Source organism: Panthera leo, chromosome A2, assembly GCF_018350215.1.
Source record: "Panthera leo isolate Ple1 chromosome A2, P.leo_Ple1_pat1.1, whole genome shotgun sequence".
NCBI classification, from domain to species: Eukaryota; Metazoa; Chordata; class Mammalia; order Carnivora; family Felidae; genus Panthera; species Panthera leo.
In genome coordinates this window covers 20,536,397-20,560,652 of record NC_056680.1, presented here as the reverse complement: position 1 = coordinate 20,560,652, position 24,256 = coordinate 20,536,397, and the positions used below count along the sequence as shown (strand labels likewise).

General features: G+C 49.6%; 1 protein-coding gene across 5 annotated transcripts in view; it reads left to right on the top strand.

Annotated features, from left to right (window-relative positions):
* POC1A (POC1 centriolar protein A) overlaps positions 1–24,256 on the top strand; it is a 101,367-nt gene that overhangs the window by 63,803 nt on the left and 13,308 nt on the right. For all 5 annotated transcript variants that reach the window (XM_042929570.1, XM_042929567.1, XM_042929566.1 and 2 more), the window contains one exon: positions 16,745–16,888. In XM_042929570.1, coding sequence (XP_042785504.1) covers positions 16,745–16,888 — 144 coding nt within the window. The remainder of the gene's footprint in view (positions 1–16,744; positions 16,889–24,256) is intronic.

The following is a 24,256-nucleotide window of genomic DNA, read 5'->3' as shown; positions in this document are numbered from 1 at the left end:
TTTTTCAAACCCAGAAACCTAAAAATGGAGGAAATGAGCCACAAGTGGAAATAGACCCAGTTGCTTAAGTCTGACTAAGACTTTGGGCTGCCTTCACCCCACCCCCCCCACCCCCCGCCGCCCGCCCTCTGTTCTCCAGCAGAACTATACTCAGCCTTTCAGCTTCTTTCCAGATGACATTTCCTCCATGCGGCCTTCCCTGGGAGGCCCGCGGGTTGTGAATTCTTCCCGCCCCACCTACTGGAGCACTCGCTCTGCTTGCTGGAGCAACCCCTCTTTCCTGTAGTCAGTTATTCACTGGTCTGTCTGGTCTCCCCAGAGGGCTGGGGCCTTGGTCTTCTTGTGGTGCCCAGCATGTAGCTGGAACCCAGAATGCTCTGGAAATCAGAGCTCGGTGGACACGTACCTGCAGCCTATGGGCAGCATGGGTTGAACCTGTGAGGCAAGAGGCAGGCCCTGGCTCTTTCTTTTGGCATTTTTGATGGTCCCAGGCTAAATGAAGGAAATCACTTTCTGGCCTGGTTTGCCACTTTGGGGGCAGGTGCATGGGGTGGTATGGGCAGTGACTGGGCAGTGGAGCATGGTATAATCTGCATATCTGGACTAGAAGTTTCAGTACTTCTCATTTTCAATGGAAAAAAGCCCTTTGCAGTTTATATTTTCCAGATTGGATGGCAGCGTTGGCCCATGTGTTGTAAGGGTGTTAGATAGTGCTTGTGTTTATGTTCTCATTGGTTACCATGGAAAAAATCAGAATAGATGGTTTCCATGGAGATTATCTTAAAATTAGTTTCTTTGAAGGTCTGGACATTGCTGCAGGGTTCACAGAATGCTTGTGGTGACATTGGGGGCTTTCTCTGCGGCAATGCCAAAGGCTGGTCTGAACATTCATGGATTGAGACAGATCTACCTCCTGGACTTGAAAGTGCCAGGACACCCGGCCGGGGACCCTCGTCAACTTCTTCCTAGGGTCCCACTTGCCTGGCCACCGCTCATTCCAGTCACCTGGGAACTTTTTCTTTTTTATTAAATGAAACAAAACAAAAAACCTTTGAATTGTGGAAAATTTCAAGCTCACACAAAAGGTGGAGAGACTAGTATAACAGACCCCCCATGTACCTTTCATCTAGCTTCAGCATTTTGCCAATCTGTTTTGTTCATCTCCCCCACCCCCACCCCACACACGTTTTGTTTTGTTTTTTTTAGTGGAGTCGGAGTATTTTTGTTTAATCCCAGATACATTATTTTACCCTAAATAAAGACTTTTCTTCGTTGTATAACTGTAGTGCTCTTTTCACACCCAACAAAATTAATAATTCCTTACTATCATCTGTCTAGTGCATATTCACATTTTTTCACATGTGTCAAGAATATGGCTTTGTGCTTCTTGTTCAAATAAAGATGTGGGAGGCTTTGAGAAAGTCCAATCTCTGCTCCCCACCGTGGTTCTGGTGCATGGAGAGATTGAGCAGTCTTGGCCCAGAGGTGCAGGTAGGTTGGGGGCAGGAGGAGCTCTGGGATGCCTCTCTCCCACCATCCTTAGGGATATTTGTGTACTGTGAGCTCCAGGAACCCCTTGCTCCAGCCTGGAGATGGATCAGCTGCTGCCAGCTGTCCTGGGGCGGGCATCCGCTGGGGGGCGCTGTCCGTCTTTGCAGCCTGTGGGGGAGGCAGGGAGAGAGGTGATGTAACCTTGGTTCACAACAGCTGTATGCAAGTTAATTTTCCAGGAAGGGGAGGCTGGGAGACCCCACGGGATGCAGCCTCCCTAGACTCCTCCCTGGGGGTGAGCACTTTGGCCCAGAAGAGTCCCGCCGCCTCTTCAGGGTAGGCAGAGCCAGTCATGGTTATCTGTCCTGGCAGGCTTTGCTCGTGTCCTGAGATGCTACACAAAATATGAATTGCCAAGCTTGGAAGTGATGCCTGGGTGTGGTCATTGCCTCTAACACTCTCCATTGAACTAAGTGCAAGGAGAGTTTAAAATAGCCAGCCTTTGTTCCCGAGGTTTTAAAAATTCAACCCCAGTAGTTACAATGAGCTGTCTTCAAGTGGATCTATAAATAAACTGCTACTGTTCCTCTTTGTCACCGAGAGCTTCGGCGTCTTCCAGAGACGTCGGCTCTGCCGCTCATCTTCATTAGCTGCCTCTCATCTGTGGGGCAGCTGCAGCCAGCAGCAGGCTGGGCTGACAGCGTGTAGTTGTAATGACAGCAACACGTTCCCTCTTAAAAAGCCACATTTTAAAAGCCAAGATTAACTACACAGGGAAAGATGTATTTTCACATAGGAGAAACCTGGCAGAGAGGTCACCATCACCATTGATCAAGGTCAGCACCACTAATAATACGTCCTGTTCGCATGAGTTCTGTGATGTCAGGTGCTTGGCTTTTGTGGTGTTCTTGTCAAAAATGCTAACCTCGATTCAATCCTGAGAAAACTTCAGACAGACCCGAATTGAGGGACATTTGACAACATAACTGATCAGTACTCTTTGAAAGTGTCAAGGTCGGGGCACCTGGGTGGCTCAGTCAGTTAAGCGTCCGACTTCAGCTCAGGTCAGAGCCGTGTCAGGCTCTGTGCTGACCGCTCAGAGCCTGGAGGCTGCTTCAGATTCTGTGTCTCCCTCTCTGCCCCTCCCCTGCTCACGCTCTGTCTCTCAAAAATAAATAAATGTAAAAAATTAAAATTAAAAAAAAAAATGAAAGTGTCAAGGTCATGAAAGACAAGAGAAAACTGAGGAGCTGACCTAGGTTGCAAAAGACCAAGGAGAAATAACTAAATGCAGCATGAGGTCCCAGATGGGATTCTGGAACAGCAAGATCCAAGGACATTAGTAGGAAAACTGGTGGAGCTCAAGTGGGGTCCTTAGTTTGGTTAATGGTATCGTCCCAAGATTAATTTCCTGGTCTGATCATTGTACTAATGGTTATGTAAGACGTTAGCACTGGGGAAGCCTGGGGGAGGGATATATGGAAATTCTCTGTACTATTTTTTACAACTTTTTTCTAAGTCTAAAATTAGTTCAAAGCAGTTTAATTTTTTTTAAAGAAAGTCTCCAGTCAACACTGGGCTTTAGCTCCCTCCCAGAGTGCCTCGGCCCAGGTGTTTGCTGTGGAAGGGTAGGTGTTTCTGGCTCAAGGGAAGGGGTAGGTAACCCTGAGGTGCTCAGTGCGCAGCCTGGAGTGGGCCCTCAGTAACATTTGTGGAATGGAACTGAGCAAGAGCTGGCCCCAAGAGAAGCAGGTCATGTTCAGAGAGAATGAGCTGGCCGAGGTATTGGTCACTGGCATGGAGACTGTGCAGTGGCTTCATCTGGTTGTCTGTGTTGTCACTTGTGCAAATGCTTCAGAGGTGCATTGGCTCCAGGAACCCCGGGGCAGACTCAGCGGATGTCCTCTAGCATGAGCACAGGCCCATGACCGGCCTGCCTTCTCCCAAGGCCTCTTGGGGTTGTGTGGAAGACTGTACCCCCACCGCTGCCCGGTTCCTTCTTGGCTCTGGCCCTGGCCCCCAGCTCTGCCTTGCAGCCCACTTGCGTGTGTTTCTGGCTATACTGGGTATGATGGCCCGGAGGGCTTCAGCGCCTAAAGGCCTGGGATGTTTCCCTGTTCCCTCAGAGCCCTTCCAGAGAGGAAGGCCAGGGACCCCCTCTGCGCCAAGGGAAGTTCTTGCTGCGTGATAGCCTGCTTGCTTTCTCATGGCCTCCACCCATTTGTAGTTGCTTAGCCTTCCTCTCCTGGCTCATCCTTGCTCCTTTCTCCCCAGAGTTTCCCTCACCTGGCTGTGTCCTTGCAGTGAGACAGACCTTTCCAGCTCCACTGCTTTCTCTTAGGGGCATATTTGGATGTCGGAATGACTTCCCAGGTCCTGCTTATCAAGGCAATGCTTTCACTCCTTTGAAAACTTTGGCTTTTATACATCAGCCCTCTTATATGTGGGGCAGTACTTGGAAACTCCCAGAGAGTGTGGCTGGGGGATAGCCGGAGGTTGCGGGGGCTAGAGCCTGGGAGTGGCTGTTAGACCCTGGGTGTGGGGGCCTCAGTCTTGATTTGGGCCTGGGGGAGGAGGTGGGGCACCTTGGTTTGTGCAGTTAGCATCTCCCATGTGCCAGGCACGTCTGTGAGTGACACAGGTGTGATAGGATGCCACCTGCCTCAAAGGGACCACTCCCTGAGGAGAGGACTGTGAGGTGAGAAAGTGCACCCTGAGCTATCTGCAGTTCTAGGGTAGGTCGGGCACATGGATCCCTCATCCATTTTAGACCCATCCTTTGACCCCTTCACAATTCTCACTTCAAAGAATACTCTTTCCCCTTCCCATCAGTGGGGGCCTGGAATCAAAGGGTGGCTTTTAGACCCAAATGTGATCCATCATTATGGAGTGTTTGATTCCATTCTGAGGCTGCCCCATTGGCCCCAGGCCCCTGTGACCCTGAGCCTGTTGGCTCCTTCTGTGCACACAGATGACCCAGCACCCCGCCTTCCTTGGGAGCCTACTGTGGGGAACACACGAAGGCACCCTGCACATTCATACTCTAGGTGAAAGCCAACACAGTAACCAAATTCCATACTGATATTTAGGCTGGCTTGGAAGAACATTGGCAAGATTGACGAACAATTAGATGATTTTAAGACACCAGAATTCCTCCTGGGTTCAGGGCTATGTTTAGAACCAGAAGTTTTCTCTCTTGTTGGACTCCAGGCCGGAACTCTAAATTATAGGGCAGACAAGACTGTTGTGTATCTAGTCCACAAATATGCGTGGTGGATTCAGTACCAGGTTTCTTTTGAGCTCTGATTTGAGAAAATGGCCATGACTTTTTCCACTTGAAGAGCTGGAGAGGAGGGTGAGCTCAAGTGAGCTCCGTCCTATTTTCTGCTCTCCTTGCCAGCATCAGGTTTAGCAAACAGAGGCAGGCAGATACAGACACCTATTAACTTTTCATGAGGGCAAATTGTCAAAGCCAAAGGCCTGAGGCAAAGACTGTAAGAAACGTGTCCGTGAATCTCTGTACCTTCACTTAGCAGACTATGCAATGAGCGGTTGAATGAAAGATTAAGTTGAAAAGATTTAATCATGGTGCGTGTGTCTGTCCGTTTCTTTCAGTTTTGTGCTCAGCCCTGCTTTGGAAACACAGTGACACACTTCAGTGTTTTTAGCGGGCGGTGGCCAGTCGGGCTGCTTCCTGGGTCTGTATGAGTTGGGTACCAATGAGGCAGCCTAGATCTTGGGCCCAGGTCACCTTCCTCTCCCTTTTGTGGTCCAGAGTCAAGCCGTGGACCAGTTCCTGGATACTTTTGTCTATTACAGCTTCAGTTTCCAGAATAGGCTGAGCAGGGGGCAAGGTCCAGCGTTAGAGATTGAGAGAAGAGGAGAAATTTCCATCTTGAACAGGTGTTAATAATTGACCACCCCACTTACCACAGTGGGGAGTTCTGTCACATCGGCTCACAGCATCTTTGTGGTAAATCTCCAGCCACTACTGGCTGCCGGCCAGGTGTTTGCAGACCTTGCATGTTCATGACTGTCAAGCTGCATAGGGACCCCTAAGTGGCTGGGGCCTAACATTCCATACACCTGGCAGCCGCTGCTTGGGAAATGCTGCCTGGGCACCTCCACTGATGACCAGGGAGATTGAGGCTTTGGGAATTGAACTGTACTGAAATGTGAGTCTGGTTTGGAACTATAATCACCATACCAATGGTGGACCTCATGGACCTCACCTGGAGCCTTCAGCCGTGGGTTTTGCCCCCTGGTGATGTCCAATGGAGACGTAGTGATTTTCACCTTGAGTACTGAGTGACTGTGATGGGTATGCAGTGTCATGATGGGCAGGTCGGGCTTCAGGGGCATTTCAGTTGTAACTGCATCTTTTTTTTTTTTTTTTTTTTTTTTTTTTTTTTAAAGTCAGGCTTGCATGGGGTGCCTGGGTGGCTCAGTCGGTTGGGCGTCCAACTTCGGCTCAGGTCATGATCTCGCGGTTCGTGGGTTCGAGCCCTGCGTCAGGCTCTGTGCTGACAGCTTCCAGAGCCTGGAGCCTGCTTGGGATTCTGTGTCTCCCTCTCTCTCTGCCCCTCCCCAGCTCACACTCTGTCTCTCTCTCTCTTTCTCTCAAAAATAAATAAACATTAAAAAAAATAAATAAGGTCAGGCTTGCTTATTTACTTATTTTAAAGCTTATTTATTTTGAGAGAGAGAGAGAGAAAGAAAGAGAGAATGAGTCCCAAGCAGGCTCTGCGCTGGCAGCATGGACCCCAATGCAGGGCTTGATCCCACGAACTGTGAGATTGTGACCTGAGCCAAAATCATGCATTTCATGCTCTACTGACTGAGCCAGCCATGAGCTCCAGCATTCACCATTAAAAAAAAAAAAAAAAAAAACTGCTCTAGGAGTTTGGACAAACACATACAGTTATGTAATCACCACCACATTCAAGGTGCAGAATATTTCCATCATCCCAAAAGTTCCTTTTTGCCACTTTATATCAATCCACTCCTTCCACCTCCAGCCCCTGGCAACCACTGATCTGCTTTCTGTCACTACAGATTGGTTTGTGTTTTTCCGAATTTGATATAAATGGAATCATGTAGTTATATATTCTTTCTGGTCTGTCCCCCGCCCCCCACTCAGCCTAATTATTTTGAGATTCACCCTTGTTGTTAACATGTATCAGTATTTCATTTGTTTTTAATGCTGAGGAGTACTCCATTGAATGGATTATAGCACATTTGTCTGCTGTTGTTGAACACTTGGGTTATTCCCAATTTTGGGCTATTACAAATAAAGTTGCTGTTAACTTTTATGTACTTATATTTCTATGGACATAATTTCCCTTTTTCTTGGGTACATACCTAGCTGTGGAATGGCTGGGACATATAGGTATATGTTTAGCCTGTCAAGTAATTATCAGACTGTTTTCGAAAGTGGTTGTACCATCTTACATTCTCCCCAGCAGTGTCTGAGTTTGAATTTCTCTAACCTCCTTGTCAGCACTTGGTATGGTCAGTCTTTTTAACTTTAGACTGTTCTAATAGGTATATACTGGTATCTTACTGTGATTTTAATTTGCATTTTGCTAACGACTAATGATGCAGAACATCTTTTTATGTATGATTGCCATTTTTATATGTTCTTTGATGAAGTATCTGTTCACATCTTTGCTTATTTGTTTTTTGAATATTAGGTTTTTTTCTCATTGTTTTTGACAGTTCTAAAATATTCTTGATATGTGACTTATAAATATTTTCTCCCAATCTGTAGTTTGCGTTTTCATTTTCTTTATTTTTTAATTTTTTTTAATGTTTATTTTTTGAGAGACAAAGAGACACACAGAGTGTGAGCGGGGGAGGGGCAGAGAGAGAGGGAGACACAGAATCTGAAGCAGGTTCCAGGCTCTGAGCTGTCAGCACAGAGCCTGATGCTGGGCTCGAACTCAGGAACCGTGAGATCGTGACCTGAGCCAAAGGTGGACGCCCAACCTACTGAGCCACCCAGGCACCCCTCTTTTTTTTTTTTTTAAGTTTATTAATTTATTTTGAGAGAGAGAGAGAGAGAGAGAGAGCGAGAGCATGGGGAAGGGCCAGAGAGAGGGAGACAGAATCCCAAGCAGGCTCCGTGCAGGTAGTGCAGAAACTGATGTGGGCTCAAACTTATGAACAATGAGATCATGACCTGAGCTGAAGTCGGACACTTAACTGACTGAGCCACCCAGGCGTCCTGAGTTTTCATTTTCTTAACTGTCTTTCAAATAGTAGTTTTAAATTTTAATGAAGTTCATTTTATCAGTGCTTTCTTTTATGGGCCATTCTTTCAGTGTCATATCTAAGAAATCTTTGCCTAATCCAAAGTTACAAAGATTTTCTCCTATGTTTTAGAAAAGAAAATTATACAAATATTATAGTTTTAGGTTTTACATGTAGGTCTGTGATCCATTTTGAGTTACTTTTTGTATGTGGTGTAAAGTATGTAACAGAGTTCATTGTTTTACATATGGATAGCCAGTTGTTCCTGCAACTGTCTTTACTAAGTTGTTTGTGTAACTGTGTTAAAAATTAATTGACCAGATATCTGTGGGTGTATTTCTGGACATTGTTTGTTCCATTGTTCTATTTGTCTGTCTTTTCACCAGTACCACGCTTGTCTTGGTTGCTGTAGCTTTAGACTAAGTCTTGAAATCAGGTAATGTGAATTTTCTCATTTTCTTCTTCTGTTCAAAATTGTTTTGGCTTCTCTAGTTGCTCTGCCTTTTCATACAGATTTTAGAATCAGCTTCTTGATTTCTATAGTTTATTTCAGGGAGACTTGAGATCTTAATAACATTGAGCCTTCAGTATATAAACATGGTACTTCATTGATATTGGTCTTCTTTGATTTTACTCATCAACGTATGGTAGTTTTTTTGCATATATGTTATTAGACTTATATCTAAGCATTTTGTTGTGGATTGAATGGTGGCCCCCCCCAAAAGATATGTCTGTGTCCTGACCCCCAGAACCTGCAATTGTGATTTTATTTGGGAAAAGGATCTTTGACGATGGAATTAATTGGCCCTAAATCCAATGACAAGTGTCCTTATAAGAGATACACAGAGAGAAGAAGATAAGGCCATGTGGAGATGGAGGTAGGGACTGGAGTTATGCATAAACTAGGGAATCCTGGAGCCACCAGAAGGTGGAAGAGGCAAGAACGGATTCTCCCTTAGTGCCTCCAGAGGGAAGGGATCTTGTTGATACCTTAATTTTGGATTTCTGATCTCTAGAACTCTGAGAATAAATTTCTCTTGTTTTAAGCCATCAAGTGTGACAATTTGTTAGAACAACCATAAGAAAGTAATAATAAAATTCATGAGGGGTGCCTGGGTGGCTCAATCGGTTAAGCATCTGACTCTTTGTTTCAGCTCGGGTCATGATTTCACAGTCTGTGAGATCAAGCCCCGAGTTAGGCTCCATGCTGACAGCATGGAGCCTACTTGGGATTCTCTCTCTCCTTCTCTCTCTGCCCTTCCCCCACTCATGCTTATGCGCACTCTCTCTCAAAATAAATAAACTTTTTAAAAAATTCATGATTTTTGGTGCTATTAAAAAGATAATGACCAAGGATTTTTGAAAATTAATGAAAGGTGTCAAACCATAGATCCAAAAACCTCAGAGAAAGGACAAGCAAGCTGAATAAAAAACAAAACTAAAACCCTGCACAAATTATATTGAAGCTTTTGAAAATCAAACATTAAGAGAAAATCTTGAAAGTCGACAGGAAAGAGACATTATATACAGAGCTGGTCAAAGGTAAGAATCACAGACGAATTTTCATATGAAACTACACAATCCAGAAGACATTGAAGTAACATCTTAAAGCGTTGAAAGAAAAAACTGTCAACCCAGAATTCTGTACTTAGCAAAAATATCTCTTAAAAATGAAAGAGAAATAGACTTTTTTCGGACAAAAGCTGAAATAATTCACTACCAGCAAATTTGGTCTATAAGGAATGTCTCTTTTCTCTCTCCTTTCCTTCTGGAATTCCACTCATACATGTTAGACAATTTGATATTGTCTCACAGTTTATGGATGCTCTGTTCTGTTTTTTTACCCCTATTATCTTTCAGTTTGAGGAATTGATCAATGTTTAAGGACATTGATTTATTTTCCTCAGCTGAGCTGAGCCTATAAATAGCCCATCAAAGCCATTCTTCATCTCAGTTACTGGGTTTCTTATTTCTAGCATTTGCATGGACTCTTTCTTGTAATTTCTACCTCCCTGGTGGAATTCCGGATCTGTCTGTGTGTATTGTCCACATTTTCCAATTCGACCTTTAACATGTTAGTCATTGTTATTTTAAATTGTATGTCTGATAGTACCAACATCGAAGTCCTCTGATTCTGCTGATTACTTTCTGTCTGACAGTGTCTTTTTCCTTGTCTTTTGTGTGTCTCGTAATTTTTGATTAAATGCTGTACATCATGGTTAGGACAGTAGAGACAGAAGTAAATAGTCTTATCAGGAGTTGAGCTGAGTTTAGTGTTACTGTGTACTTAGGTGAGGTCTGGGTGTTGGAGGGTTTTTCTCAATGTTCCTGCTCCACCCCCAGCTTTCAACCTTCCTTGGGGGCCTGTTCCTCAGAGGGCATCTATTTCCATGCTCTTACACCTCCCCTAGCAATAGGCTGCTGGTGCAAGGTTGTTGGTGCTGGCTAGCTTTGTTGCAAGTCTTCTCTGTTAGCCTGGCCCCAGCTTTAGTCTTAGACAGGCCCTATATCCCTGGGTCTTAGAAGTAGGGCATTCTTAGTAGCCCATCCCCTCCCTCAGCATTAGGAAGCCTGAGTGATGTTGGCTCAGGATGGTTTCTTGCCTCTCCTCACCAGGGGCAGCGGGGTTTTATCTTTGCTCATTTCCCAATAGCTTATGGGTTTTGTTCTGTAGGAGAGAAGGGTCCTGTTAGGCTTTCATGCCTTTTCCGTGTCAGCTGCCTTCCTCTGGGTTTGCACCCTCAGGGATGGTTTTCTCCCATCTCCTGCCCTGCCGCCAATCTTTGTCATGAATTCCCAGTGGAGGTCTGTGAAAAACTTGTGAGTGGATGCAGACTCCATTTGTGTTTGTGGTTCCCAGGGGTTCTTCACTCTCACACTCTCTATACTCAGCCTCTAGCAGTTTGTTGGCTTAACTCAGTTCTTCTTACCCACTTATATAGCACCCAGTGCCCCTTCCTCCCGTGCTTTGCCATAGGTGAGCTGATGTTCACTTCCTGTTTTCCTTAGATGAGTCTGCCTTTCCTTAGATTTCAGGCTAGCTGTTTGCTTTGTGACTTCAGTTCTCTGATTTAAGAAAGTTTTGGATTGCTATTCTTGCAATTGCTATATTGTAATTCTTTTGGATTGCTAGTCTTTTTCTTGTTAGGATGGGGTTAATGTTTTACCCAACTTTCTACATCCTAGGCAGAGGCTCCTTATCCATATCTGCATCTTGATGATGAATAAGTGAGACCATAGTCAGTCCAGATGGGTTGACTTCTTGTCACAAGGAAGACCTGCAGGCTATTTTGTTGTTGTGTTTTTTAATGAAAATTTATGGTTAGTGACCCATGTGTTTAAGTGACTGAGATCAACCACAGATATTTCTGCAGTTTCTGCTGTGTGCAAAGTGTGAGTTCCTGGTGGCATGTGATAGGCTGGCAGCAGCAGAAACTGAGACAAGCAATTTAACCTACTATGAGAGCCCAGGATCCCACACCAGGGTGGGGTGAGAGGGGATCCCTACACACCCCAAGTGAGATTTCCACAGTTAAACAGATTTGTCTTTTCTGAGTTTTCACCTTTTTTAAAAAAATTTTTTTTAGTGTTTTATTTATTTTTGAGAGAGAGAGTGAGAGCATGCAAGTGGGGGAGGGGAGAGAGAGAGAGAGAGAAAAAAAATGAGAATGAGAATCTCAAGCAGGCTCCATGCTGTCTGTGTAGAGCCCAATGCGGGGCTCTATCTCACAAACCGTGAAAGCATGACCTGAGCTGAAATCAAGAGTCAGATGCTTAATCAAGTGAGTCACTCCAGTCAGGTGCCCTCCCCCCCCCACTTTTTTTTTTAATGTTTGTGTATTTATTTTGAGAGAGAGAGTACAAGCAGGGGAGGAACAGAGAGAGGGAGAGAATAGAGAATCCCTAGCAGGGCCCAGCACTGTCAGCATAGAGCCCGACACAAGGATCGATCCCACGAACTGAACCATGAGATCACGACCTGAGCTGAAATTAAGAATTGGACGCTTAACCAACTAAGCTACCCCACCTTTTTTTTATTTTTATTTTAAGCTGTTTATATTTGGGGTGCCTGGGTGGCTCAGTTGAGTAGCTGACTCTTGATTTCTGCTCAAGTTATGATCCCAGGGTCATGGGATCAATCCCTGTGTCGGGCTCCGTGCTGAGTGTGGAATCTGCTTAAGATTCTCTCTCTCTCCCTCTGTCCCTCTCCCCCACTGGCACACTCTCTCTCCCTCTTTCTCTAAAATAAAAAATAACAATAATAAATAATGAGATGTTTATATTTGGCACAAGTGAAAGATGACAACTTGGTACAGCTCTGTAGGTATGTACATGTAGGCTAATGTGACTTTACTCATGCATGCTATGCCTGTGAACCACCAGGCAGGGCCCCAGGACCCCTTGATGTTGAATGGGCAAAGCACTGATAGGATTTTCCTCCTTCAGTGCTGCTCCAGTTATTCCATCACTATCATTACTCATGGCCCTGGCGCGTGTGTCCCTTCCCACTCTTGTTTGTCATCTTATCTCTGCTTATCGCTTGTTTGCCAAGCTCTGGCAAATACCACATCTCCAGGGTGCTGGAGTGCAGGTGAGTGGCCACGATGCTGTGTCAGGTGGGGCTGTTGGCCCTTTGCCTTGGGAAGGTTTCATTACACAGGAATGTCACCGTGGTGGGCTTGGCTCTTTGAGGCATCCAGTGTGTGTGGAGGGCCCGCTCTGTGTTCAGCTCTGTGCCAGGCAGGCATTCCAGGGCAGGTGGGTGGGAGAATGACGCAAAAAGTGTTAAACACAGGATGTAAGAGAAGCTGGGCATGTGGAAGCAAAACTGCAGGCCATGTCACCTGTCAGTAGCTGCCTGATGTCAGGGAACTGCCTGTACTTTGGGTTCTGATCTCAGCTCTGTCGTTTCCTGGGTGACTTCGAGCAAGATTCTTACCTCCCTGAGCCTCCTTCCCCATCTGAAAAATAAGGTTAAGGGGAACCTGGGTGACTCAGTTGGTTAAGCGTCTGACTCTTGGTTTCTGCTCAGGTCATGATCTCACGGGTTCATGGGTTTGAGCCCCGCGTTGGGCTCCGTGCTGCCAGCTTGGAGCCTGCTTGGGATTTTCTCTCCCCACCCCCACCCCGGCCTCAAAAATAAATAAATAAACTTAAAAAAAAAAAAAAGAAAGAAAGAAAAAAGAAGGTTAATAACACCTGCTGTGAAGGGCCCCTATAAGGATTAAGCGAAGTGACATGTATAAACGCTGGCACATGGTAGGTAATAAGTAGACAGCAGTGACTGCCATCTTTATATGCCGGCCTGGTGGTGTGTTAAGTGCTATAATGTCCACTGTTGAGAGAGGACAAGGAAGCAGAAAAGGGCCATGTCCTGGTGGACAGGGACCAAACGGCGTGGCCGGAGGAATAGCCTGGGGCAGGCAGGACCCTGGACCTTGTGAGTGAGGCTTGAGGCTGGGAACCTTCCGACAGTCACTTTCTTTCTGAGCCTCAGTCTCCTTTATTGTACAATGGACGCAGCCTGTGAAGCTTGGAGTAGGTGGGAAAACACGGTGGTTCCTGCTTCCCTTTCCTCCCAAGGCTACCTCCCTGACTTGACACATGGCTGCTGTCCTCAGTGCACCTTTGGAGCTGGCTCAGTTTTGGCTCAGAAGGAGGGTTCCTGTTGCGAGTCAGTGGTGCTCCCTCCTCCCCCCATACCCCCCCCCCCCCCCCCCCCCCCCCGCCATCACTGGGCTTCCAGAGACTCCACTCGGCACTGTCAGTTTCTGGGCCGTTTTTCAGAAACACTCAGAATTTCCATTCCATCTTTCCCAGGCAGCAGGCAGCGCCCGTCTGACCACTCCTCAAGGATGCTGGCTGTCGGGACAGAGGGCTGCCTGACTCCCACCCTCCTTCTCATGGCCTCTCCTGAGGGAGCCACGAGGAACTCACTGTCCAAAGGAAGAGTGTGCGTGTCCAAAAGGTGGGGGTCCTTTGGAAGTAGTGGGCACAGGGCCGTGGCTACTTCTCAAGAAAGGCCCGCTGATGATTTCAGATAAGTGCCTTTCACAGCCCAGCCCTTTGTGGGGCAGGCCCAATCATCACCCCCATCTTGCAGATGAGGAGGTGGAGGCCCAGGGAGGTTAAGCCTCTTGCCCAGGGCCACCTTGCCGGTGAGTGGTGGAGCTTGATGTCAGCCACACCTGAGTCCCTGCTCATCCTCTCTGCACTCTGCTGTGTCTCCTGACATTGCCCCCTGGGTCTGGGGGCTGCTGTAGTGAGGTAGAGGCTGGTCGAACCTTCTGAAATGTTTCCTTTCGGAATGGACTTCTGGATAGACATTGGGATCTAACATTGTGTGCCAGTCTCTGTCAATAACCAGTGTTGTGGTTGAACCGCCCCTTAGTTCTTATATGATTATAAGACTCCCATCAGCAGTAATCATCAGGAAACTTTGAAAAAATAAGGGTTTATTACTTTCAGTACCTAGAAATAGCACACGTGAGGCCACACGACATGGTTGAGGTTGGCGGGTAGAGAGAGTGGGCACTCATAGGCCTGGGGTTCTACTTTTATTGGGATTGAAGGTAGGGGCCTAGGAATTTTAAGGGCTCACTCTTTATTGGTGGATTTGAAACTTAAGAGTGGGAATTTAAGAAAAAACAAGTGGTCCAATGGTCAGTTATCAAAATCTACCAAGATCTCTAAGACAAAGGAGCCTCTGCAGTGGGAGGTGGCCTGGCTCTTTATCTGGTCGTGTGCTGGCAATGTGTTTATTCAAGATAGCTCTTTTCCAGCGGATGCCTCTTTGAAGTGGATGCCTGAGCAGTCAAGCTGAAGTCAAGCACTCGCATTACAAAAAAGAAGAGGAAAAAAACAAAACAAAACACCCACAACTGTCAGGGCTTTCACTAGCCAAGGGCATTGATTCCTAGAGGCCTGGAACCCCAGCCCTGGTGGGCTAGGGTCTTACAAAACGGCTGTAGCACCACAGCAGACATGCACACGATGGGTTTGCACACATGGCACTGTTCCTGTTTTCAAGAATGTGTCTCACATTCACTTTCTTTGTAACCTCCAAAGCCTGTATTTGTCCAGGTTCAAATGAACGTGGACTGGAGAGTTTGTTATCTATGAGACTGGAACACTTTCCTAATAAAGGAAGATATGCAGTAGGGTCCATGTGCTAAATTGCCCTCCTTGGCTGGTCGGGAATCATCTCCTGGGGTGATACTTTTCAAGGACTCTGATGTCCACCCAGGTGAGCATGTCCAGGGCAGAGCGTCTTTCTAGGGCTTGGCCACTGTGGGTTCATCCAAGAGATGGGGAGACTCAGAGATGCAAGCTAGGTGCTGGTGGCAGGTGTGCAGGCAGCCGTGTTGGGGTGAGACAGTGGACAGGTGTGCAGGCATCCGAGGTGAGCCCCAGTCATAACTAGTATACTCCACTGGCCATGGCATTGAGGGATGGAGGGGTGCCAGGTAGAGTAGCCTTCGCTCTGTGGTATCTGGGTAGTTGGCAAGCTCTAAACTCAGTAATGTCCTAGATTCAGAAGGGAGAGGGGTGATGAGTGTGGGCAGGAGAAAGAGGGACATAGACGCATGGATGGGCAGCCAGCAGGCCCTGTGGGCAGGCCAGCATTGATCTATCCCACTCATGTGTCCTGGTCCTGGGGATGCAGTGGCTGGGGTGGGGCAGCCACAGGCGTGTGGGAGTACAGAGGAGCTTCTGATCAGGAGTTCAGGGTTGCAAAGTGAGTGGAGGACAGGATGCTGGGGCCAGGGGAAAGGAAGGGTGGATGAGGGCCCTTGGGAGGCCTCCCAATAGGGAGGACCTTGGGAGTTGGGCTAGAGGGTGCAGAAGCAGGAGGGGAGCTGTGAAAGGAGGTAGGCTGAAGCGGGGTGCCTTGTCAAGGGGCTTGAATTTTCTCCCAAAGACAGCAGAGAGCCCTGGAGGACTAGCAAAGTCAGGGAGTAATGTGGTGACATTTGGGATGTCTGTTAGTGCTGTTAGTGAGGTCATGGTTTAAAGCCCTGAGCCCTAAGTGTAGCTGCATTTATGGGTTACTGGGGCCTTTGGGCCAGGCCAAGAGTGTGAGCCTCACCAAATATGTCATGTCCACGGAGGAATTGGAGGCTCCAAGACCAAACTGGGGCATCTGCTGACTGTGTCCTTGGGAATCCCACCCTGCACAGCACTTCCTAGGTTAGGAGAGGCATTCATCTGTGTGCAGACTGGTGCCTGAATTTGGGGGGACACATGTAGGACTGGGATGAGTCCCCTTAGGAAATCACTTGTGCTCAGTGGTTGTGGGGGGGTGGCGTGGACAGAGGTTAGGATGGCTTCTGCGTTTGGGAGCAGAAGGATCTTAGGCAGAAACACTGATTCCTCACATTCCCGGAATCCTGTCTGAAGAGCCCAGGGTGCCTGTCCTGTGGATTCTGACTCCCACCAGCCATCTGGCCAGGATGTTCACACAGAATGCCTGTTTTCCCAGGGGATGTGCACTAGGGCGGGATTAGAACATCCCCCTGGTTCTAGGCTATCCCTGCGCTGGGGGTGGGGAATTGGCATTGATCTGACCAGGAAGAGGGGTGGCTTCAGAGCCAGGCTGGGCTTCAGGGTCTCTGGACTCTGAGAGGCCTACTGGGGGGTGTAGGCTGCTTGAAGAGCCAGCAGCTGGCCTGGCCTCCCTGATGGCCACCAGGAGCCAGCAGAGTGCACTCACTGGCCCACCCGCACATCCCTCCCAGGCCCCTCTGGCCCACACTGCCAAATGCTCTGATTGCGCTCCTCACTCACAGCCTCTGCTTAGAAAGGAAGTCCTGGAAGGGGGCATGTGGCCCGGTTGTGGGAGTACCCCCTCACTGTGTTTCCCGCCAATATTTGGAACTCATTTTCTCCAGTTTACTGGTGGTTTTTTACTTCATCCTTCAGAGGGGCTGTTCCTTCCTCTGTTGTTTCTTTAAGCACTGAATGAAGACTGAAGGACTCCCTTTCTTTTCGTTGTCTTTAGCCAGAAGTGGATTTCCCTGTCCCTCCAGGCAGAGGCAGGAGTCAGGAGTCGGTGCAGAGCCAGCCCCAGGAGCCCATCAGCATGCCCCAGACGCTGACCAGCACGTTGGAGCACATCGTGGGCCAGCTGGATGTCCTCACCCAGGTAGGCCCTGACGTGTGTTCACCCCACCGTCTGCACTTAGCCTGGCATTTGGACCATTTGGAGTTGGCCAGCAAGTGCTGGATTTTTAAAAAACATAATCATAATGGACCTACTTTCTAGGCCAAATTAATGAAATTGCAGTGCCTGCCCTGAGATCCTGCCTCTCAGAACCATCCAAGCCCCGGCCAGGCCACTGGACCCTAAAATCAGCAGTGCTAGATCCTGCCAGGGTATGCCCTCCCAGGGCTGGCCTGGGCTACAGCAGAGCTTTGAAGGAAACACTGTCCATTCATCCTGCTCATCACCGGGTGGGCACTCCAGGGACGTGCCAGGGAACTGTAAGCAGTGAGTCAAGGCGTCTGGGAGCCCAGGCTCTGGGTTTGAGCTGGCACTGCTCCTTATCCTCCAAGCAACCTTGGCAAAATCCCTTTGGCTTTCTAAGCCCTGGTGGGTTCCTCTGTGATGTGCAGTGGTCATGGACTCCACATCCCACGTTTGTGGTCAGGATCAAAGGAGATGAATCTGTGGGAAGTGTTTGGCTTATGCCTGTCTCTAGGTAGCTGCTCAATAAATGTTAGCTGTGTGCTGACCACCATCGTCAAGATGGACGTGGGCCCTGGCCTCTGGAGCACGTGTACATCTGTCAGGTCCCAATACAGAATTGTAGCGCAGCAGTTTCCGTAAGAGCAAAATGCCCTGGCGAAAGGTGGCAGCCAATACCAGGAGCGTGAGAGCAGTGCTGGCAGAGGGAGCAGCCTGCCTGCAGGACTGGAGGGGGCCATGGGCACATCCAGGCAATGGGCAAAAGGCCCAGTGTGGCTGACATGGGGCATATAGGTGGGGGGGGGTGGGGTGGCAAGGCAGGATTTAAAGGTCCTCAGACCCTTCCCCGCCTAGGCTATGGGTGCAGACAGCCTTTTCCTATGCCAGCTCATGGGTAGAGCAAGGGTGTGGGAAGAAGGCAAAGGACCCTTGAATCTCTGACGGAGATGGAGCTGAAGTGGTGTGGCATCCTTTCCCTCCCTCTGGAGCCCACCCGGTGATGAGGCTCACTTGGATCTGGGGCCAAGTGAGAAAAGCTCTTCTCCGTCATGTCACGTGGTCCACAGAGTGTCACAGCATCCCGGCTGGTGCTGTACACCTTGGGCCCAGTGAAGGAAGGACATTTGAAGGGAAAGGCCAGGCATCAGTGGCTGGAGGCCGGGGGAACTGCGGGCACCTCATACAGACATTTTGGAAAATCTGTTAACCCTTGAGAAGGCACGTGCTAAGAGAGAAGTATGAGCAACATGCACATCCCCCACCTCAGATGCGTCAGAAACTGCCAAGCCTGCCTCATGTTCTTCACAGCCTTGTCAAGTGAGAGATCAGGGGAGGTGGAATCAATTAGAACTTTATAGGATAAAATTGGAAATTAAGTCTGAGAAGATGGTTAAAAATAGCTTCATTGGATCACTTCTTTGGAGTATAGCACTAAAAGCATTTCCCGTTGCTGCATTTCAGGAGTGCACATGGGAGGTTTTGTTATGTGTTAGCAGTTCAGAGTGTGATAGTAACTTTGTAAGAAACTGGCATCACAGAGAATAATGAAGTCTCTCTTGTGGCCTGGGCCTCTGGCCCGGGGTCTGGATGACTGTAGCACCCTCGTCCTACCTCACGCTGTCCAGCCCCTTGGTGGATCCAAACAGCACTCCGCCCTCAACCAGATGCCAGGCCCATCAGCCAGTCACCTGCTTTGCCAAATGGTGTGCATTCCTGAATGCCACCAAGTGAGACATGTTCCTGATGGACTTGACACATCCTGAGGAAACTTGGGTTCCATAGATGAAGCCCCCACTTGAGGCCTCAGCCCATTTCAAAGTGGTAGGAGTTGCATTTGTGCTAATTAGATGCTGTCTTTGAGCTTGGTCACTGGTTTTTTCAGGTCTACCTCCTCTCCTGGATTTGGGGCTCTAGCTGAGGTGTCCTAGCCACAGCCAGAGCTGTCCCCAGTGGCGTTGGGAGTTCCCTCCTCTTGGGACCAGCCTGGCTGTGGGCAGTCCCCTCTCTGGAGGCTCCTCTGAGGCCTAGAGCCAGGTAACCCTGCTGTGTGTAGCTACCTATGCAGGTTGCCCAGCGGCCTCTGAGCCTCCTTGGTCTGTAGGTATTGACACATGCTGCCCCCCTCAGTGAATGCTCCTCACCATCCCAATGTGCCTCTCTGCTCTGGAGAGGTGCTGTCAGCCACCCCAACAGTGACTCACACTTCACAGTCGTCTGAATTATGCTATTCTCTATCTCACCGCTTCGCTGCCCTTCCCCGCCCCCCCACAAGGAAGTCTACTTCAAAGAGGCTTCTGAGAGGGAAGCTGCCTTCCAGGTCCTTCGGTCATCCATCCTGCAGAATATCCTCCAGGGAAGCACTGTGGGGGCTGCAGTGACTAGGGATGTTTACTGAGTGAGTCACAGAGCCTCCAGCCCCTGGGTGATATGAGCAGGACACCCCGTTGTGGAAGCTCACAGTCCTCAGAGCCTGGCTTCCTGCTCAACAGGCTGGTGTGGCCCAGTGATTGAGTCTTCCTCTCTGGATGTTCGTAGCCCATTTACACCAGTGTGAAGGCCCAGGACCCGTTCTCAGTCCTCTTCAGTGGCACCTCTGTGCAAAGCAGAGACCCGGAGGTTGGGCAGCTGAGTGTGCCATGGAGAGATGTGACTCAGCTTGTTTGGGCCAAGATCTCAGTAACCTTGGGTAAGGTACTTAACCTCTGTGCCTCAGTTTCCAAGTCTGGAATGCAGAACGATAATAGTACCCGCTTCATGGGCCTCTTGTGAGGATTAGATGCATCGGCTTGTGTGAGGCTCTTTGGGCGGTGTCCAGCAGCGCCATGTGCTGCCCCTTGTCATTATTCAAGGCCTGGCAGAGGTGGCGGGGGGATCCCAGCAGCACGAGAAATAGCTCTCCCGGCTCCCCACTACCTCCCTGCCCAGGAGAGCCATTCCTCAGCCCTCACAGTGGGGGTGGCGAGTTCCCTTCATTCCTTGAGCCCTTTCTGTGTCTGGGGCCAGTGAGCGAGCCGGGTGGCTTCCCTCCCAGGCCAGGCCGTAAGGCCTGTCATCCCAAGGAAAGCAACATGCCCTTAGGGCATGTGCAGCATCCAAAATGCAGCCCTTTGACTTCCGATTTGGGGTTATACCGTTTTGTTGTTGTTTTCCTTTTTTTTTTAATGCTTATTTATTTTTAAGAGAGAGAGATTGCGAGCAGGGGAGGGGCAGAAAGAGAGGGAGACAGAGGATTCAAAGCAGGCTCTGCACTGACAGCAGAGAGCCTGACTTGGGGCTCGAACCCACAACCTGTGAGATCATGACCTGAGCTGAAGTCAGAAGTTTAACCGACTGGGTCACCCAGGCGCCCCTTTACCATTTTATTTCTTTAGGAACACCTTTTCTATAAAGTGCATATGGGGGCGCCTGGGTGGCTCGGTCGGTTGAGTGTCCGACTTCGGCTCAGGTCATGATCTCACAGTTCGTGAGTTCGAGCCCCGCGTCAGGCTCTGTGCTGACAGCTCAGAGCCTGGAGCCTGTTTCAGATTCTGTGTCTCCCTCTCTCTGTGACCCTCCCCCGTTCATGCTCTGTCTCTCTCTGTCTCAAAAATAAATAAAAACGTTTAAAAAAAATTTAAAAGTGCATATGTTGTTTTTCAAAAGTGTATCCATTCAGGGAGATAACTTTGGAACACGTTACAAGGTTCATAGGCCTTTGGCCATCCCCGGAGCAGGTGTGCTGTCTGGACCGGCCTGGCCTGGCAGGGAGTTGTTTTAGATGGGAAGTCTGCAGAGTGTGGGGTCATGTCCTCGTTGCCGTCCTCCTCCTCCTCCTGCCATCTGGCTGAGACCTGCAGCTTTCCAAGGGCTCTCCTTCGTGGCCCTCATGTCATCCTCCCACTTGGTGCTCAGCAGCTGGCACCATGCCAGGTGTGAATAGGGTAAGAGTAACTGCTTGTGCATGGGCCAGCCCCAGGGGCCACTCAGCCTGGGGCTTCCCCTGCTAGACAGTTTTCATGTGGTCAGGGATGGCTTCATCCAGGAGTCCGTCTGCAAGCCAAACTTGATCTTCCTGAAAGTTACGGCCAGATGTTCTTGCTCTGTGATTACAGAGCCGGGCAACCCTCAGGTCCCTGGCCAGAGAGTATACCCCTTGCCATGGCCCTTCTTTATATAGGAGACACCCCTCCTTACTCCTGTGAGGTTGCTGTTGAGGGCTTCACGGATTCCTCCACTGAGAGCTCCTGGGGATCCTGATCCCAGCTGGTTGCCATATTCTGAACAGCTGGGGTCTCTCTGGTCTTACACATCCCTACCAGCTCTGGGGAGCAGAGTGAGCCACCTGCCCATCAGCCTGGACACACCTGCCCTCCTGGATTTGAGGACCAACCCCACCATTAATCACCTGGGTGACTTTAGGCAGGTGACATTGCTCCCCAGAGCCTTAGTTTCCTCCCTCGTAAAGCGGGGACAGCCGAGCCAGCTTATGTCCTCTGAGCACTGTTGGGAAGCTCTTGGTTAGCTGGACCGGCACCAGCTATTTCATAAAGCACAGCATGAAGTCGACGTGCTCCCAGGAGAATGTGGGAAAGTACCAGGGTGGGCAGGTGACACAGGAGTGTCAGGAGTGGACATTCCACAGGCCTCTGCAACTGCTGGACTTGAGTCCCAGGAATGCTCTTGAGCTGCCACTGAGACTCTAGTGGTCTGGCTAGGTGCTAGGACAACAGGGAGAAAAGGAAGAGATCTTTCCCCAGATCCAGGAAGGGGAGCCCAGGAGGTGATGGGGAACTGAGGTGCCCAGGGGCTGTTGAAAATCAGGGATGGGTCATGGGGCCCGTTAGATGGGAGCCTTGAACCCAGACCCAGGCACTGGGCCAAGATTGAAGCCCTTCAAAGTTGTATACTTACTGTGATAGCTATTCTTTGAATCCAGTTATCTTAATGGTTGTTGAAAAAAGTATTTCCTAATAATGGGGTTTAGGTTTCTCTTTTGTGACTTTTTGCTCCTCAAAACCCCATCATGGGAATTCTCAGGAGCTCCTGGGGCTGAGGTCCTGAGTGGGGGGCTGTGTACCCCCTCTTTCTCTCGTGACCCTGTCCATACATACATACACACACATACACACACCTGTCCTATGGCTACCATGGGTTACTGACCTGCTGGACCTGCCCCAAGTCTTCTCTTCCTGAGAAAGGTGGCTTGACCTTGGAGGCCTGTGGGATCCAGAGAAAAGCCCTGACCAGGAGTCAGAAGCCCCAGCTGCTCTGACCCAGCTTTGCCTGTTTCCATCTGTGTGGATCTGAGTAAACCTTGGTTTTCCATCTCTATACAGGGGAGCCTTTAGGCACTGCCCATCTACCTGTCCCGTGGGATGGGCAACAGAGGTCAGCACCGCACGTGAGGCCAGGACTTCTCTCAGGTCCTTCTTTCCATGAGTCGCCTTCTTCCTGGAGTCCCTGGAAGGACTCCAGGGTGGGCCCTGTGGCTGCCAGGGCTGCCTGCCTGGGGATAGGCATTCAGCATGCATCCAGACAGAGGCCTTAACCTTTCCCCTCATGTTCTTGTGGGGGTGCGCCAGGTGATCTAGGGGTCCTTTTCACAGATGCTGGAAGACTCACCAATGAGCAGGGAGAGGCTGCTTTCCACAACTAGCCTCACTGCATGAGCTCACCTCCCGGGTTGGCTCCCTTTGCTTCCTTTGCGGACTCCTGAGTGACAGAGGTTTGGGTGGTGTCTGGGAGTTCCAGAGTCCCTCAGTCTTCCTCAAGGGTAAGGGGTGGGGCACAGAGGCGTGGACAGTGCCCAGGAGCTGGGGAGGCTGCAGCGAGGGGCCCCGGCCCAACAAGCGGCTTGGTGGTTTTGCCTCAGAAGCCCACAGCAGAGTTATTTTCGACTCCAGTTTCACATCTTGCTGCTTTTTAAAAATACCAAGCCATGAAAATTCCTGCTCCAACTATGTTTTTTTTATGGCACCCGTGCTTCAGGCTGGCCACAGCCATGCTGTGATGTCACGTTCAGGTTCCTGTGACTCACTGGGGGCTGCTGGGCTCCAGGACTAGAACATGCGTGCAGTGGGAAGCAGGCGGGGGCAGGCCCACCCAGCCCTGCCAGTCTGGGTCTCCTGACGTTTGAGTTTGTGAAATATCCAGGTTGTTGTAGCTCCACTGACCTAACTCAACAAGGCTAAAAACTTTTTTCTGTGAGCTTTGGGGAATTGGATAGAATGGCCTGTTTGTTTTGAGACATCCTGGCCTTCCCCCCTCAACCGCCCGTATCCTGGGGGTTCCCTATTTGATGCACCGCTTGTGTGAGGTGCCTGGTTTCATGCTGGTGGGGAAGGTGGGAACACAGGGTCTGCTCTCGCATGGGCCGAGCTGCCTGACCACTCTGTGGGGCTCTTGGTGTACCTCTTCCCTGGGCAGACTAGCTGTTGTTTGTGCAGACACACTCCAGATTTTAAAACAGTTCTGCCATTTTAGCTGGGGGCCAGCCCTCTCAGGTGCACCCAGACTCAACTTGTTGGGAAGGTATAGAGTAAAAGGCACCCTGCCCAGCCGCCCCCACACCCCCGCCAGGATCCCTGTTTATAGGGCGTGTGCAGCCCCTATATCACTCGCACATACGGCCAGTGGCGTGGGGGTGGTGGTTGCTGGTTTCCACAAAAGTGGACCCTCTCTCCACAGCACATCTGGCCACCGGGCCTGCACGGTCCAGAGGTTGTCTGGCTGTCCTCCTCTGTATAGACATTCAAGAATTACCCTTGGACCAAAGTCAGGTTCAAGACAGCCTGAACTCCTGCCCTTTGGGGTTTGGAGACGAGAGACTTGTTTTTCTTCTGTCAAGAAGCTGCTTCCTGGGGACAGGACACTCTCTGGTCTGTGTCAGAAGCGTACTTGGGGTCTGACTAGCCAGTTGCAGAGGGGCTGGGCCCCGACCCTTCCCCAACTCTGTCACTCTTTTTTGGCAGTTTATCCACAGGCTCCCCTGGCTTTGCAAAAAGCAAAGGCTGGTGCTGCTAGCAGCGCTCAAAGGCAGGACAGGCTCAAGCTCCGTCTTCTCTGCCATCTGTGGTTGTGGCAAAGAGCACCCCTCCCCAGAGAAGCTGAAGAGGGAAGGCCCCTGCCCACCAGATGGGCTTAGGGTGGCTGCCTCTAGGGCCTCTAGGGCCTGGGAATGTTCACAGTCTTCCGAGATTTCTCCTATGAGGCCCTGAGCAGGCCTGGAGAGCTGGGGGTGGGGGCACAGGGGCTGGAGCCGGATAACAAGGCTCATGCAGGGGCATCTCATTCAGACTGACTGGGATTACTCTAGAGGAGGGGAGATGTGGACCCCAGATGGTTTGC